The sequence below is a fragment of the Lissotriton helveticus genome, chromosome 11 (assembly GCF_964261635.1).
Source record: "Lissotriton helveticus chromosome 11, aLisHel1.1, whole genome shotgun sequence".
Classification (NCBI taxonomy): Eukaryota; Metazoa; Chordata; class Amphibia; order Caudata; family Salamandridae; genus Lissotriton; species Lissotriton helveticus.
Window position 1 is genome coordinate 649,698,328 of NC_136072.1, and position 15,018 is coordinate 649,713,345.

Genomic DNA, 15,018 nt, shown 5'->3' on the forward strand with positions numbered 1-15,018 from the left:
TCACACAATCCTAAGAAAACATATACTTGGCAGGTCTTGCATATATGCCCTTTGGTAACTTTAGAGGAGAATGCAATTTTTGCGGAATCCCACCCAATAATTTATTTCCGTTACTTCCATAACCGAGCAACTTTGATTCCACCGTCATCCATCTTGAGGTTTGATCCAGAAAGTAGAAGTTTTGGACTAGAACCAGGGTGACCATACATTTGCATTTTACATAACCACGCTAAAATGGCTGTAAAAGTATAAAATACTCACTGTTGGCGCGTATGATGTATATGATCTTTCCACGTAAAGTCGATTTCTGATATAGTAGGATGTTTGTCAATAAAAAGTAAATTTCTTACCCATAGAAAGTTTTAACTGTATTCTACTTGGAGTTCTTGGTTTGCACAATACTCAATGGTAATTTGTATATAAATCTGATTAAAAACCAGAAACATCTAAGTGATGCCATGTGGTACCGTGCTGGCTTTGCACTACCCCAGAAGTGACAGAGTGGGGACACATATAAGCACCACCCCTGTGTGCTGACGTCAGTTTCTTGACAGATTTTTTCCACACCCTTAGACATGGAGCATTAAGAATTGTCGGTGCCAAGGTGCGTATCTCAAATTTGAGACCTTTTTGGATGGTAAAAAGAGGCCACTCCATAGAACAGGGACGTGATAAGTCAGCAAGGAATCCAAAGATAAGAAGAGTATCCACCAAAAAGAGCTTTACCAACGTAAGTAACTTGTTCTTCTGATGGATACTTCTACATGCACATCCCACACCTTTAGAAGAGATACCAAAGCAGTGCCTCTCACAGGTGCAGGTTCTGTGGAGTGGACCAAAACGTCTTGCAATACCGAACAGGTGAAATGCCTTTCCCGTCAGATGTGGTTGTCAAGGCAGTAGTGCTTTGTGAACATGGGCACCTATGATCCTGCAGATCCAAGGATACCATCCAGTTGTTTGGGTCCAGGGCTGATAGAATCTTGGTCGGTGTGAGCATGTTAACGGAAGGCTTTAAGGGGGTGAAGATCTAAGCTAGGCCATCCTAGAATGATGAAATAACAAGAGTAACAACCTGTCCATATTTTCGTGGCTACTATGGAGAGTAATGCTTGCACCTTGCAAGAGAATTGATGGGTGCGTCTCTGAGAGCCTCCCTGTGGTGGGAGGACTTGTGGGGTGGGGCAGAAATAAACTGTAGGGCAAAGCCAGGGTGAGCTATCTGGAGGACCCATCTGTTGGATGTGATGGATTGCCGCCTTGGGAGAATCTTCTGGATCCTACCTTCCACAGGGTTGATCCGTGCCAATAATGCCAAGCTAAGACAGCTTAGGTGCGGTTGCCGCAGGGGAGAGGGAATGGGAGAATCTAGGCCTTTGGAGACCTGTGTGTTGCCTACCAGATCTACGACCCGAGCCATGAAAGGATTTGGCGGACTGCAATATGGGCAATGCAGACTGGTGTTGCCTGTATGCCAATACTCCTAGTAACCTTTGAGTTTTCTAAATTGGGAGGGAAACGGTTTGGCCGGGGCAGAAAGACCCAGGGAGTGTGCCGTAGCCCTACTCTCCATGAAACATGTCAAAACAGAATCAACGTTCTTGCCATATAAGTGTGGGTCACTGAAAGGCATAGCCATTAAGAAAGCCAATATCTCTCCAGAGAAACCTGTAGAGCGCATCCACGAATACCGATTCTGTTGCCCACTGCCCATACAGACCATCAGTAGTATCAAGGCCAGCACGAATCACACATTTTAATACAATGGAAGGCAGTTATAATACCTGAAACTCCTCGGCAGATCACTGAATTACCAGCGCACTGGAAGCATCCTCTTCCATTGGGGGTCCCAAAGGTGAGTTCACCCTGCATCAAGGGAAGTCCTAAGCACCCTTGTCTCTTGCAAGTCCATGTAAAAACTGTCATCATCAAAATGAGGGGGAATCATCCCTAACTACGCCATGATCCCTGGGGGGTGGCAAGCTTTGGTTAGAGTCGGAGCCAAAAAAAAGACAATAAAGCCTCTGCAGTAGTGAAAGCATCGAATCAGACTAAAGTTGTATGGCAACTGGGAGCTCTGTAGTGGATTCTGAGCATGACCTTGTTCGAGTTAGAGCCAAAGCTAGTCTGGCGTTGGTACACATGCCGGATTCTTCTCCAGCGCAGTTGGTGTTCACACTGGTGCAGATGAAAGGGGAACAATGCAGGTTGTGGAGCTATGGTAGTAGTCTGCACTAGAGCCAGTGCAGAGCCCAGGTCTTGTTCTTGCTTTTGGCAACACAAACAGTTCGCTACTCTGTCTCAGAATGCTTTCGGGTGCACTCCTTGCATGACTTGGAGTATTGCCGAAAGTCCAAACACCAGAAACACAAGTTGTGCAGGTCAGTGACCGACAACTTTTTTCAGCAGCCGTGTCATGGTTTGATGCTAGTTATTCTAGGAGGGGATTTTGTTCCCTTACACACAGTATTTCCTTCTTAGGAGTCGTCGGAAGGCTGAAGAAAGTGATAGCAGATCTCCAGATCTCCGTTCAAAGGTTTGGAAAGAAAGCACTGGCATCAGCGAGCATTGGTGGAGCTTAAATGCTGCTCCGCTAGATCAGTTCTGAGGCGTTACGGAGCAACGAATAGCAGCATACTCCACCTAGGGGCGTGTGAAAGCACTTCTAAGGAAGGGAATATCCAGTCTGGGACCTAGGGAATCTTCTAAAGGTGAATATTCTCTGGTTAGAAGTATCAAAAATGATTTTTGTCAGCCCCAGGATTTGACATCCCAATGATTTCTGGAAGGTGAAGTCTTGTATCAAATGAACCATAAGTACATCAAAGAACAATTATCTGTAAAATTTAAGGCCAGGCCCGGGGGCATAGTACCCTGCTGACATGCAACAGTCCAACCTCATCCTTTCACCCCACTCCGTCTGCAGGGTTAAAAGAGTCAATGTAACAAACAGGACTCCCAATGGTGAACCTATTCCAGGTGAGCAGAGCCGGTGCCAAACACGGTCTTTAGCTTCGTGAACAGAAGTCTAAATTTGTCATGCATGATTGCCAGTTGGAGTTTTTTTCACAGCTGTTATTTTATGACACTCACATTCCTGTATTTTTCCATGTTTAAGAAAGTATCATAATAGCAAACCCAAAAGGACAGCACATATTCAGAACTCAAAATGTAAACAAAGGTCTGCTAGCTTTGTTTGGAAAAGTTGGTAAATAAAGACAACCAGTGGCACGTGGAGGGAAAGTGGGTGTGGAAGCACTGGTTTCTAACTAAGATGTAGATTTGTCTGCCCTCACAGTACAAAATGACATAGTCAGTAAGGAAGACACACTGGGACTGACCAGCAACACCTGGATATAGAAGGGATGGAGCCTCAAGCATCTACACAAGTTGATCTGTCTGTCCAAAGACATAGAAGAAGAGAAAAAAACAGTTGGTTAGAAAAAAAGGCATTGACAGGCACCATAGGACGAGGCCTTAAACTTCTACACAAGTAGTAGATCTGCCTTGCCCCAAACACAGAAGTAAGGAAAGATTCTTTCATTTAGGGCAGAGATGGTGAAAGTGCAGAGAAGCCTCATTGTGTCAGCATTGTAGAACGACAGCTGTGCCATATCATAGTTCAGATGAACACCCAGCCTCTTTGGCCGCTCCGTCAGGGTGAGAGGGGTGGAAGAGAGGTTGAGAGCAATGTACTTATTATTATACCACTGTAAAGCCCAGACTCCTGATTTTTGTGACAAGGTTTTCCTGTCCAGAGACTCTCGTGCAACTCCCACACACCATTCTCCTTCCTCCAGCAGCCGAACTTCCCAATAATGTCTACCCGAAGAGTATCCCTCTTTCCCTAGTACAGCGAAAAGGAGTTTAAATCTCTTGGGAGTGGCTGGCATGGGCTGTGTCCCAGATGAGCATCGCGCACGCCTTCCATCCTCGCTCAGGATCAAATTAGGATGAGCCGTTTCTGGATCCAATGTCACCAGCACTGTAGGGCGAGGAGACAACAAACAGGCTTAATATGTACACAGCAAATGCCAGAGAGACACTTTTAAAGATCGTAGACACTCTTCATACACGAGTCAACATAGACATTATGCAGATTGTGCGACCAGAAAAAAATTATTTCAATAGAAAGTTCATTCAAAAATGACACTCCGAAGACATTAATTTGGCAGCATAAAGGACATTACGTTTTGCACTTCACTATGTTACACAAGGAGGCATAATTTTAAATCTTTAAATTGGCATTTTATGAAAAGTGGTGAAAACCAAATAGCTAGTTACAGTAACTGTTTGGACTACTTACTACAGCCTATGATCCATTCAAACCAACAAGAATGTATCCACAGTAATAACATTACATACAAAATGATTAAACATGATAACCACCACTTAAATAACTGGGGAATGGTGTTCCAGTGTCAAAACGAGTGAAACAAACTATCCAACATTACTTACTGCTTCAGAGAGTGACCTATTAAGGGAGGAGGACGTCTGTATGATGATATTAAAGAAATCATAACCACACAGATGGGCTCTACCTGGATGATGATAGTTAAATAAGGTAATTACTGAATAAAAGAAAGTCACTTCAGGCCATGCAGTGCCTTCCTTAACTCCCCAAACTCCCCTACCTGCAATTACATCCATGTGTTCCACTTCGACCACCAACATTTGGTCAATAAAAGACTTTCTTTTCCCTTGTTTCGGTCTACACCTCAGCTGCAGCTTGGGCGACATCAGGAAATAGTATCATTTTAGTTTTGATGCTTTACTAAATCTTCCCACAGATGTTCCTTCTGCTGGAGTTTCTGGTTTATCTCCATTTGTTTGCATTCTGTTAGAGGCAAGCAATACACATTTTCAGTTGGAGAGGCACCTCACTTTCAGATGGATTCCCTTACATAGTGAGAACGTCTTTTTTAGAAGTTCTTCTAGTCAGTTGATACCTACTGAATCAACCAGCCAATAATCTTCAATATCACTGATCTATTAGCATTCTCTAAATCCTCCACTGTATTTTGCAAGCACACAATAGTCTGCACAGTGGATTGACTGAAGTCTGAGGACCTACTGTTTGTCTCTGTCTATTGGGTCACAAAGTTTCCACTACTGTCATTCTAGCCTCCACTTTCGGCAGGATTCTATTTTCAGTGACCCCTCGTCACACCTTCAAGCCTCAATAACCTGCTGTCGGCTTGGAATCTTCTGCATCGAATTTTAAATGGGATATATTTTAAGATGCCATCAGTGCTCACGCCCCTAGAGTTCGGCTTGCCACAGAACCAATGTCATTTGGCTTGGTAGTGCTCCCAGGTTTGCGATACCCTCAGGCAGGAATAGGACCTGAAGGAAATCCTCTAGTGAGCTCCCATTCCTTGTTTTTACCCTTAATGTATCTGCATTTTCCACTCGCGGTTCTTCCTGCGATTTACTGATCACTTATTTTCCAATCAGTAAGTCTCCTCGGTTATTCACCTGGGTGGAATATGCAAGTGTCTCTTCGGCCATGTCCAGCTAGGCAGCCTGGTATCTATGCTTCACTTCTTCCAACTGCAGGTATTAACCTTCAGTCCTGGCTCAGATCGCCAATAAGGAGAATCACGCATGTCCGATTTTGGGAAGAAGATGGAAAGCCCCACCTCATACCCCCATGGTCTTCTTTTCTGGGATCCACAAACCTTTTCACATTATGCCTGTTCTTTTATCATTTTACTGGCTTTCTCGTCATCTCCGCTTTTCAATGAATATGCTACTTACCAGTATGCATCTGTTCTTGGCATGTAGGGCTGCTAACATTCATATCTATTGCATAGATCGCCGCCTAGTGTTGGGTCCGGATGATTGCACATTGTTGTCCTGGAAGAGTCTTCGAAGTATCACGAGATAGGTGGCTCCTCCCCTGGACTACAGTGCGCATGGGCATCGACTCCATCCCCAGATTGTTTTTAGCCATTGTGGCAGAGATGGAGTGAAATAGTGTAAAGGATGTCCATGCTAATGATTGAATGCAAGAGAGTATCTGCAGCCGCTACGGGCACCGGGGAGGAGGGTGGGCGATATGAATGTTAGCAGCCCTACATGCCAAGAACAGATGCATACTGGTAAGTAGCATATTCAGTTCGAGGCATGTGGGCTGCTAAATTCATATCTATTGCATAGAATACATAGCAGTCCCTCCATTAACGGCGGTTGCCCGTGCCAGCTGCAGAAGTTTGAAAGAGTGTCTTGAGAACAGCCTGTCCTACAGCTGCTTGCTGCTTGGAATGCACATCGACACAGTAATGTTTTGTAAATGTGTGCGGTGTAGACCACGTGGCTGCTCTACAAATGTCTTCCAAAGGAATGTTCCCTAGGAAAGCCATGGAGGCCCCCAACTTGCGTGTGGAGTGCGCCCTTGGGGGTATTGTTAAAGTACGTTTAGCTTTCTGATAACAGATCTGAATGCACTTAACAATCCATCTGGCTATTCCTGCTCTGGAAATAGGGTTGCCTTTGTGCTGGGCTGAGAAGGCAACAAAAAGTTGTTGTGTTTTCCTAAAGTGTTGTGTCCTGTCAATGTAGTACATTAACGCCCTTTTAACGTCTAATGTATGGAGCATTCTTTCTGCTACAGTTTGTGGGTTTTGAAAGAAAGCGGGCAGATCAATAGTTTGGTTGATATGAAACTGTGACACCACCTTAGGAAGGAATTTGGGGTTAGTGCGGAGCACTACCCTGTTTGAATGAATTTGTATGAATGGCTCTTGGATTGTGAGCGCTTGCAGCTCACTAACACGCCTGAGCGATGTAATAGCAATGAGAAAAGCCACTTTCCATGTCAGGAATTGAATCTCGCATGAGTGGAGTGGCTCAAAAGTTGGTCCCATCAGCCGAGTGAGGACCACATTGAGGTTCCACACTGGAGCTGGTGGTGTTCTCGGAGGAATGACTCGTTTCAGTCCCTCCAGGAAAGCTTTAATGGCAGGCACCCCGAAAACAGAGAGATGCTGCCTGTTCTGGAGATAAGCCGCTATGTCGGATAAATGTATCCGAATGGAAGCGTACGCTAGATTGCATTTGTAAAGATGTAACAAATAGCAGATGATGTTAGGAATGGATGCATCTAGCGGGTTGATGTTGTGGTCTGTACAGTAAATGACAAACCGCTTCCATTTTGCTGCATAGCAAGCTCTGGTGGTGGGCTTTCTTGCCTCCTGGATGATGTCCATGCATTCCGGAAGCAGGTTGAGGTAGCCAAACTCTAGGACCTCAGGAGCCAGATCGCCAGATTGAGTTGTTGCGGATCTGGATGCTGAATGTCGCCATGGTTCTGCGTCAAGAGGCTTGGGGAGAGATGCAGCCTTTGATGCGGTACCACGGAAAGTTCCAGAAACGTAGTGTACCATGGTTGGCGTGCCCACGTTGGAGCAACCAGGATGAGCGTCATCGAGTGTTGCTTTAGCTTTCTTGCCACCAGCGGAATGAGAGGCGCTGGGGGAAAAGCGTACGCAAATCTGCCTGACCAGTTCATCCATATCGCATTCCCTTGCGATTCCGGGTGAGGGAACCTGGCGGCAAAGCTTTGGCATTTTGCGTTTTCCCTTGTGGCAAAGAGGTCTATCTCTGGATGACCCCACTGCTGGAAGTACGGGTGGAGTACTGATGGATGTATCTCCCACTCGTGCATTTGATGGCTGTACCTGCTGAGCAGATCCGCCATCTGATTGTCCTTGCCCGGGAGGTGTTCCGCCATGAGGAAGATGTTCCTCTGAATGGCCCACTTCCACATGCTCTGAGCCAGATGAGACAGCTGTGGAGAGTGAGTACCTCCCTGCTTCTGCATGTAGTACATGGCTGTCATGTTGTCCGTCCGGATCAACACGACCTTATTGCACAGATGTACTTTGAAGGACTTGAGCGCCATGAAGATTGCCATCAATTCTAGGTAGTTGATGTGCAACTTCTGTTGCTGCGTTGACCACAGTCCCTGCACCGTGTAGTGGAGCACGTGAGCTCCCCACCCCTGGAGAGATGCGTCCGTCGTTAGGATAATTTGTGGCACAGGCTCCTGGAACGGTCGGCCTTTGCAAAGGTTGTGTGGATTAGACCAATGCAGAGAGGTGTATGCCCGACCGGTCACCAACACTAGGTCTGTCAGTTGTCCCTGAGCCTGTGTCCACTGATTTGCCAAGCATTCTTGGAGCGGACGCATATGCAACCTTGCGTGCGGGACTATGAAAATGCAGGAGGCCATCATGCCTATCAACTGCATGAACACTCTCGCTGGTAGTGAGTGTTGCGGTCTGAACCTCTGGATGAGCGACTGAATGTTGTCGATCCTCACTGGGTTCGGCTGAGCCATAGCAGTCAGGGTATTTATCGTCACGCCCAGATACTGCCGCACATGGGCTGGCTGAAGGTGCGACTTCGGGTAGTTCAGTGAGAACCCCAGACTGTGAAGGAGGTGAATGGTGTGGGACATGTCTGGGGCGCACTGCTGTTCCGATTTTGCTTGAACAAGCCAGTCGTCTAAGTAAGGGTAGACATGTATGTTCTGTCTCCTGAGGTGCGCCGCAACTGTCGCCAGACACTTTGTAAACACTCTGGGGGCAGTGGTTACTCCAAAGGGTAGGACTTTGAACTGATAATGCCTGTTTTGGATGGTGAACCTGAGGTATTTTCTGTGGGATGGGTGGAGTGGTATGTGAAAATAAGCGTCCTTGAGATCTAAGGTCGCTAGGAAGTCCCCTTGGTTTAGCAGGGGAAGAATCTGCTGCAGTGTCAGCATGTGAAAATGTTCTGACAATATATACAGGTTGAGAGGGCGTAGATCCAGAATGGGTCTGAGGGATCCGTCCTTTTTTGGGATAAGGAAGTACAGGGAATAGACCCCTGTACCTTCCTCCTCCACTGGTACGAGCTCTATTGCGCCTTTTTGCAGCATCACCACCACTTCCTGCTGCAATAAGTGCAAGTGCTCTGCCGACATAGGACGTTGTCTTGGGGGAATGTTGGGAGGAGTGGATGTTAACTCCAAACAATAACCGTACTGGATAAGTTTTCTCACCCACCTGTCTGTGGTGATGGACGTCCAGACTGGCAGGAACTGCTGGAGTCTCCCCCCGACAGGTGTTGGATGGTCGGGGGGCAGTGACAGAGAGTCACTGTTTGTTGGTGGCAGAGGAACGGGAGTTGTTGTTTCCTCTGCCTCTGCCCTTGGTACTATTTCCTCTGTAACCTCCTCTACCTTGCTTGGGGTACGAGGACTGTGCGCCACCTTTCGTGAATTGTGTCTGTTGTGCCAGGTGTCCTCTGGTAACACCGCGGGTACCTGAGCGACGAAAAGTGCTCCCCCTGAATTGCTGAGACTGAAGCGCCCCCATGGACTTTGCAGTCTCATTGTCTTTTTTAATTTTTTCGAGGGTGGTGTCAACCTCAGGGCCAAACAGTCTGTCAGGATTAACGGGCTGGTTGAGGATAGTTGTTTGAATGTCAGGTTTAAAACCTGATATGCGAAGCCATGCTTGGCGCCGTAACATGACGCTAGTGTTAATACCCCTAGCAGCTGTATCCGCCACATCAAGCGCACACTTTATTGCAGCGTTTGAAATGAGCTTTCCCTCCTGTATGAGCATCTCGGCTGCCTCCTTAAACTCATCTGGTAGGTGTTGAAGGAGCTGCTCTAGTGTGTCGTAATGCGCCCTATCATATCGTGCTAACAGTGCTTGTGTGTTCGATATGCGCCAGATATTGGCAGCTTGCGCAGCCACCCTCTTGCCAGATGCTTCAAGGACTTTCGACTCCTTGTCTGGGGGAGGAGCTTCACCCGTTGTCTGGGAGTTCGCCCTTTTGCGGGCATTTGCGACCACCAACGAGTCCAGAGGCAACTGTCCACGAATATATGCAGGGTCACCAGGTGCCGCTCTGTATTTCTTTTCAATACGCGGGTTCACCACTCTCGCCCTGGTAGGTTCCTTAAAGATTTCCGGGGCATGCTTAAGGACACCTTTTAGCATAGGAAGTGTCTTAACAGTCTTTTCTGATGCTGAGAAAGTGTCAGACAAAAAATCTACTTCCACCGGGTCTGCATGCATGTCCACATTATGATTTGCAGCTGCCCGCTCTATCAAGGCATTAAATGCCGCAGAATCCTCAGTTGGGGATGTACGTGCACCAAAAACTTGTGGGTCTTGTACCACCTGATGGCCGCCCTGGTCACCAGTGTCGTCATACGAGTCCTGTTGTTCATCAGGGTCATTGTCAGCCGGGAAATTGTACTGGTCATCCTGGTAATCTTCCTCTCCCCCTGAGTGGGTGGGGGAAGGTGATGGGCTCCTCCTTGGTGGAGGCTGAAGAGGTTCAACAAGGGCAGAAATGTCCTGTGCCGGCCTTTTCTTCTTGAGTGGAATGACATAGGATTCCAATGGCAGGGAAGTGATCTTCCGCTTATAGAGCGTCAATTTCCCAGTTTCAGCATTGATGTAATGCTCAGATTGTTCCTCTGAAGCTTGACGTCGATCTAATCGGTCACCTAGCGTCGAAAGTTCTGACGCCTCAGTGATCTTTGGCACCGATTTTGGTGCAAATGCCTTCGGTGCCACCTTCGGCGGCAGTGTGTAGAGAAGCTTGCTTGAAGGCTTCGCAGGTGCGTCAACCAGTTTCGGAGCCGAGGGCGTGTGAGTGGTGGACGTCAAAGCCTTCTCCCGAATACGTTTGAGGGAGTCAGTGACCTGCTTAGTGAAGGAAGCGGAGGGTTTGGTAACTGATGCCCCATGTCCGTCACTATCGGAGGCCTTCGGTGTCGACGAGGTGTCTGCCGACGCATTTGCGGCTGCAATGGTCCGAGCCTCCTTTGCAGGCTTATGCGCCGATGGCGTTGCTTTCGATCCGGCGTCTTTGAGCCGATGCGTAGGACCTCGGGTCGTGTCCCTTTGTCAACTGTGCCTCGATCGGGCGTGTGCCTGTCGGCGCCGCAGTCGCGTCCGAAGGACTTTGAACAGTCTTAGTGGACTTTACCGGAGGAACCGCGCTCGACATGTGTTGGACGACCGTTTTTGAGGACGGGTCCTTGGCCACCTTTTGCGGGTGTGTCGGCTCGACAGCCTTCTTCGGTGTTGGCTCGACAGTCTTCTCCGACTTCTGAATGCTGGCGGGCGCCGGAGTCGATGACGTAGCAGCCGTCGGCAGTGTCGATGGTACGGCGGCCATCTTTGGCGTTGTCGAATCCGAAGGTTTCGGTTTCGTTTTCGATGGTACGTCGGCCATCTTTGATGTTGTAGAATCCGAAGGTTTCAGTTTCGGTTTCGATACGCGCAATGGCGTCTCCGCTGTTGAGTCCGCGGCCGGGCCAGAAGGCGGGGCCGGGGATAGCGGTGCCGGGTCGTGGGTAAGGCCGAGTGGCGATCCCGTGACCTGAGTCTGAGTCATGTAACTTTCGGGGCATAGCTCTTCCTCTGAGCTATCTTCCGCGGCCCCATAAACTTCTTCGTCGTCCCCTACCTCCTCGACGCATTCAAGGTCCTGGCCCTCGACGTGTTCTCCGGGATCGGCCTCGACCTCCGTCGACGGTGGGGAAATCTGCAGATGATGGCTTGTGCCTTCTGCCTCGGGCTCGTCGAAGATGTCATCGGGTGCCGGAGCCTCTCGCTGGGCCTCGAGGCGCGCCGCGCGCCGAAGCTTGAGCGTCTTCTTTGACCTGAATTTGGAGCAGGCCATACAGTCCTCCTCGTTGTGGTCCGGCGAGAGGCATTTCTTACAGACTGGATGCACGTCGATATGTGGGTACTTGGACCCACACACGGGGCAGCGCTTGAACGGACTTCGTTCCATGGTAAGTTCGTCGGGGTCTTGCTGCGACGACAGGGCCTTGGTGTCCGAAGAGTTATCGACTCCGCAGAAGTCCGACTCGAAGAGTCGGATGGAACACGAGCCCGGACGCGAACAATACCGACGGGTTAACGAAGGCCTTTTGGCCTTAAAGATAAAGGTTAACGATTCCGACAAGGAGACGTCGAAAACACATCCGAACCCAATGGCGGAAAAAAACAATCTGGGGATGGAGTCGATGCCCATGCTCACTGTAGTCCAGGGGAGGAGCCACCTATCTCGTGATACTTCGAAGACTCTTCCAGGACAACAATGTGCAATCATCCGGACCCAACACTAGGCGGCGATCTATGCAATGGATATGAATTTAGCAGCCCACATGCCTCGAACACTTTGGTACAAGAGCTAGAAGGCACTTGTCCTTAGTCAGCACTGCACCATGCTAAATGCTTTTCTGCCTTACATGCCTTCTCCTCCGCTTCCAAGTATATAGACCACATCTTGTCCATCTGCTATAGCTCCCATGTGCGCCATCAAATTACTGATGATTTACGCCACTTAGGTCAGTGTGATTTAATTCAAAACAAATTTAAAAAGCCCATCTCCTCAAATAGGTTTGAACTAACCCCTAATTTCCACTTTCCCATCTACGGCCCAACCACTTTGATGTAAGTGTGTATATACTACTGATGCCTGTGAATGCTGCTATGCTTCAGTTTTAGAAAGTATGTACTAGAATTGCCATTTGTTTACAAATGCATAACCATTCATACCTCCGTCACCACAAAGTTATCTGTACGTTTCGCCCATCTGTAACTAAACAGTAAAGCTATGAAGTGTACCACTTGAGTAACTATCCGTAAACTGAAAGGGATGCGTTTTGTAAAGACAGAAGGTTGGGCATCGGAGGTTGCAGGACTAGCTATTTTGGAGAGTGTGACGTATATAAGTAGGTGAAGCTGCTTCTAGGGCAGTGCTTCCCAGACTTTTTAGAACCACGATGACATATTTAGACGACAAACTTTTGCAATCAACCTAGTTTTAATGGGCATGAGAGGGGGCGATCATTTAATGTAAACAACACTTGTTTGTATAAGTCATGACCTTGACCAAACTTTTTGATATTGAACTGTGGCCAAGTTATTGTTCTGCCCTTAAAGTGGCAGATAGTGAACTGTCTGGAGCTGATATATATATTATATATCACAACCTGTCCATGAATATAACAGGTAATGATACTGCACAGGATACCAGTTTCTTGTTTCTTACAGCAATTTGGAAATTGGCTTTCAAGTCCATAAATCCTTTGTGAGGCATCTAGCTCCTTTAAGCCTTGATCACAGGTGGGCCATCAACGTGTTAGCAGGATGTCACATGACTGTATACGACGTCATCTAGAACTACTGAATCCTCCTGTAGTTCTATGAATACAGCAATGCCCAGAGTGCACCTTTTTTGAAAGTGGAATCTCAGTTTTTCTGTAATTACTGGAATTCAGTTTCCCTTTGCACAGTTCTTATTTCCAGGGACATTGCAGTTACTTCCATATGCGAGTGCTTTCTATGTGCAAATTGTCCAACTTTAAACGATGCCTTATTAACACATGCTTGTTCCTCATTCAGCATCCCTATCCCTCGGACTCCATAATGATGGAAACAATGTTCCTTCATATTCCCGTGCCACGCTTTCCTTCTATTTTGTTGAAATGTAAAACTTAAGCATTCATCTTGCTAGTGTATTGCTCTATGTAAAGTTAGCATTCGCTGCACCATTTTAAGTTGAGCCGCCATTTTGAGCCATGATCGAAACTAATTTCTGTCTCACTCGTATGTCTGCCTCAGCGAAAGCAGCTGCTATATAATTTTTTTCCTTTTCTTATATTTTTCCAAGGTTGAGCTTTGCTGTGCTAATGAATAGACCGTTTTTTTCATTGCATACCTTTCTCACTAGATAGGCCTGCTCCCACCCTTAGAGTGGCAGGGTGCAGGCAGAGTAACCTTGCCGCTGAGATAACATTTAACTGATCCTGGGATTGCAACTCATCCTTCTGTATCTCACTGTTCACCACTACCAACTGGAAATTTCCAGTCTGGGCGTGTCCTTCGAGGTTCTGAAAATTTACATTACATGTTACCCTGTTGGTAGAGGTCAGACACTCTGTAGCAATCTAAGGAGGTTGGTAAGACCGGACTCCACTCGAGTGTACTTTCAATAAATACTTTTGGTTTGTATTCGCTACTGTTTGACCGACTCTTTATTTGTAAGGAAGGCTGAGAAGTGGTCTCGAGTTATCCGGGTGGCCCTAATCGGGTCACTTCCTTCACTTTGCGCCCGAATAGGGACTCCATTGGGTGGCCATCTGGGTGAGGAGGTCGGGGCCACGTCAGGCCGGACAGGCGGTCCGGGGATCCCTGCACGAGAGAGTCTTGTACTTGCAGCTTCCCCCTCTGTTTGACCGGGCGTGCCTCGTCCAGTGGTCATCCTGACTGGGGTCCTGAATGGCAAAACCCAAGGATCTGACCGTTTGGTCCGAAGAGACGGCAGTGGAGAATAAACTTGTTTGAACTGTGTGCACCAGGCGAGTTTGCTTTGGTTCTTTGAGGATATGGCACCTTTTTGATTTGTATTTGTCATGGTCTAAGGACCGTCTTTGGACATGCGCTTGAATTTATTGGAGTTCTTTATGAACATAGTACCATTATTGATTTGTACTTTATGAGGTCTGAGGACCGATTTTGAAAAAGATATATGCAAATATCTGCTTGGCATAAGTAGTGAACTTGTTTTCGTATTGAAAGATGCCGTGCCTTAGTAAGGTGTTTTGTTTGGGCTGTCTGTGTTCTGCTGATGCTCGATTGGAAGAAAGTTAGCCAGCACCTCCAGAAGGCACTCCAAATTTTGACATGTGAATAAAACGTGGCCTTGGCCCTATTATGTTTAGTACATTATGGCACAAATATACGAGGGAAAATGCCGAGTTGCAGTGGCCAATGACGGGCACTTTTGATTAACAGAAATTTAATTTTCTACAGGGTAAATTTTTTGCAAAAAGGAGTAGCCAGTCGATGTTTGATTCCCTCAGAATGTGGCAAAAGGAAGCTAAACAGAGATTAATAAAGCAGAGAAAGAGGCCCGGAAGGGGAGAATGCAGACATTGACTCAGAAAGCCTTAGCGAATGATAGAGAGAAAATAGGAAAGGCAATAGACTG

At 47.3% G+C, this 15,018-nt stretch overlaps 1 protein-coding gene across 1 annotated transcript in view; it reads right to left on the minus strand.

Annotated features, from left to right (window-relative positions):
- Positions 1 to 451: 451 nt before the first annotated feature.
- LOC144791734 (E3 ubiquitin-protein ligase TRIM39-like) overlaps positions 452 to 15,018 on the minus strand; it is a 121,620-nt gene continuing 107,053 nt past the window's right edge. Inside the window, exon 5 of the mRNA XM_078666501.1 lies at positions 452 to 3,985. Within this exon, the coding sequence (XP_078522627.1) occupies positions 3,486 to 3,985 (500 nt within the window). The 3' untranslated portion in view covers positions 452 to 3,485. The remainder of the gene's footprint in view (positions 3,986 to 15,018) is intronic.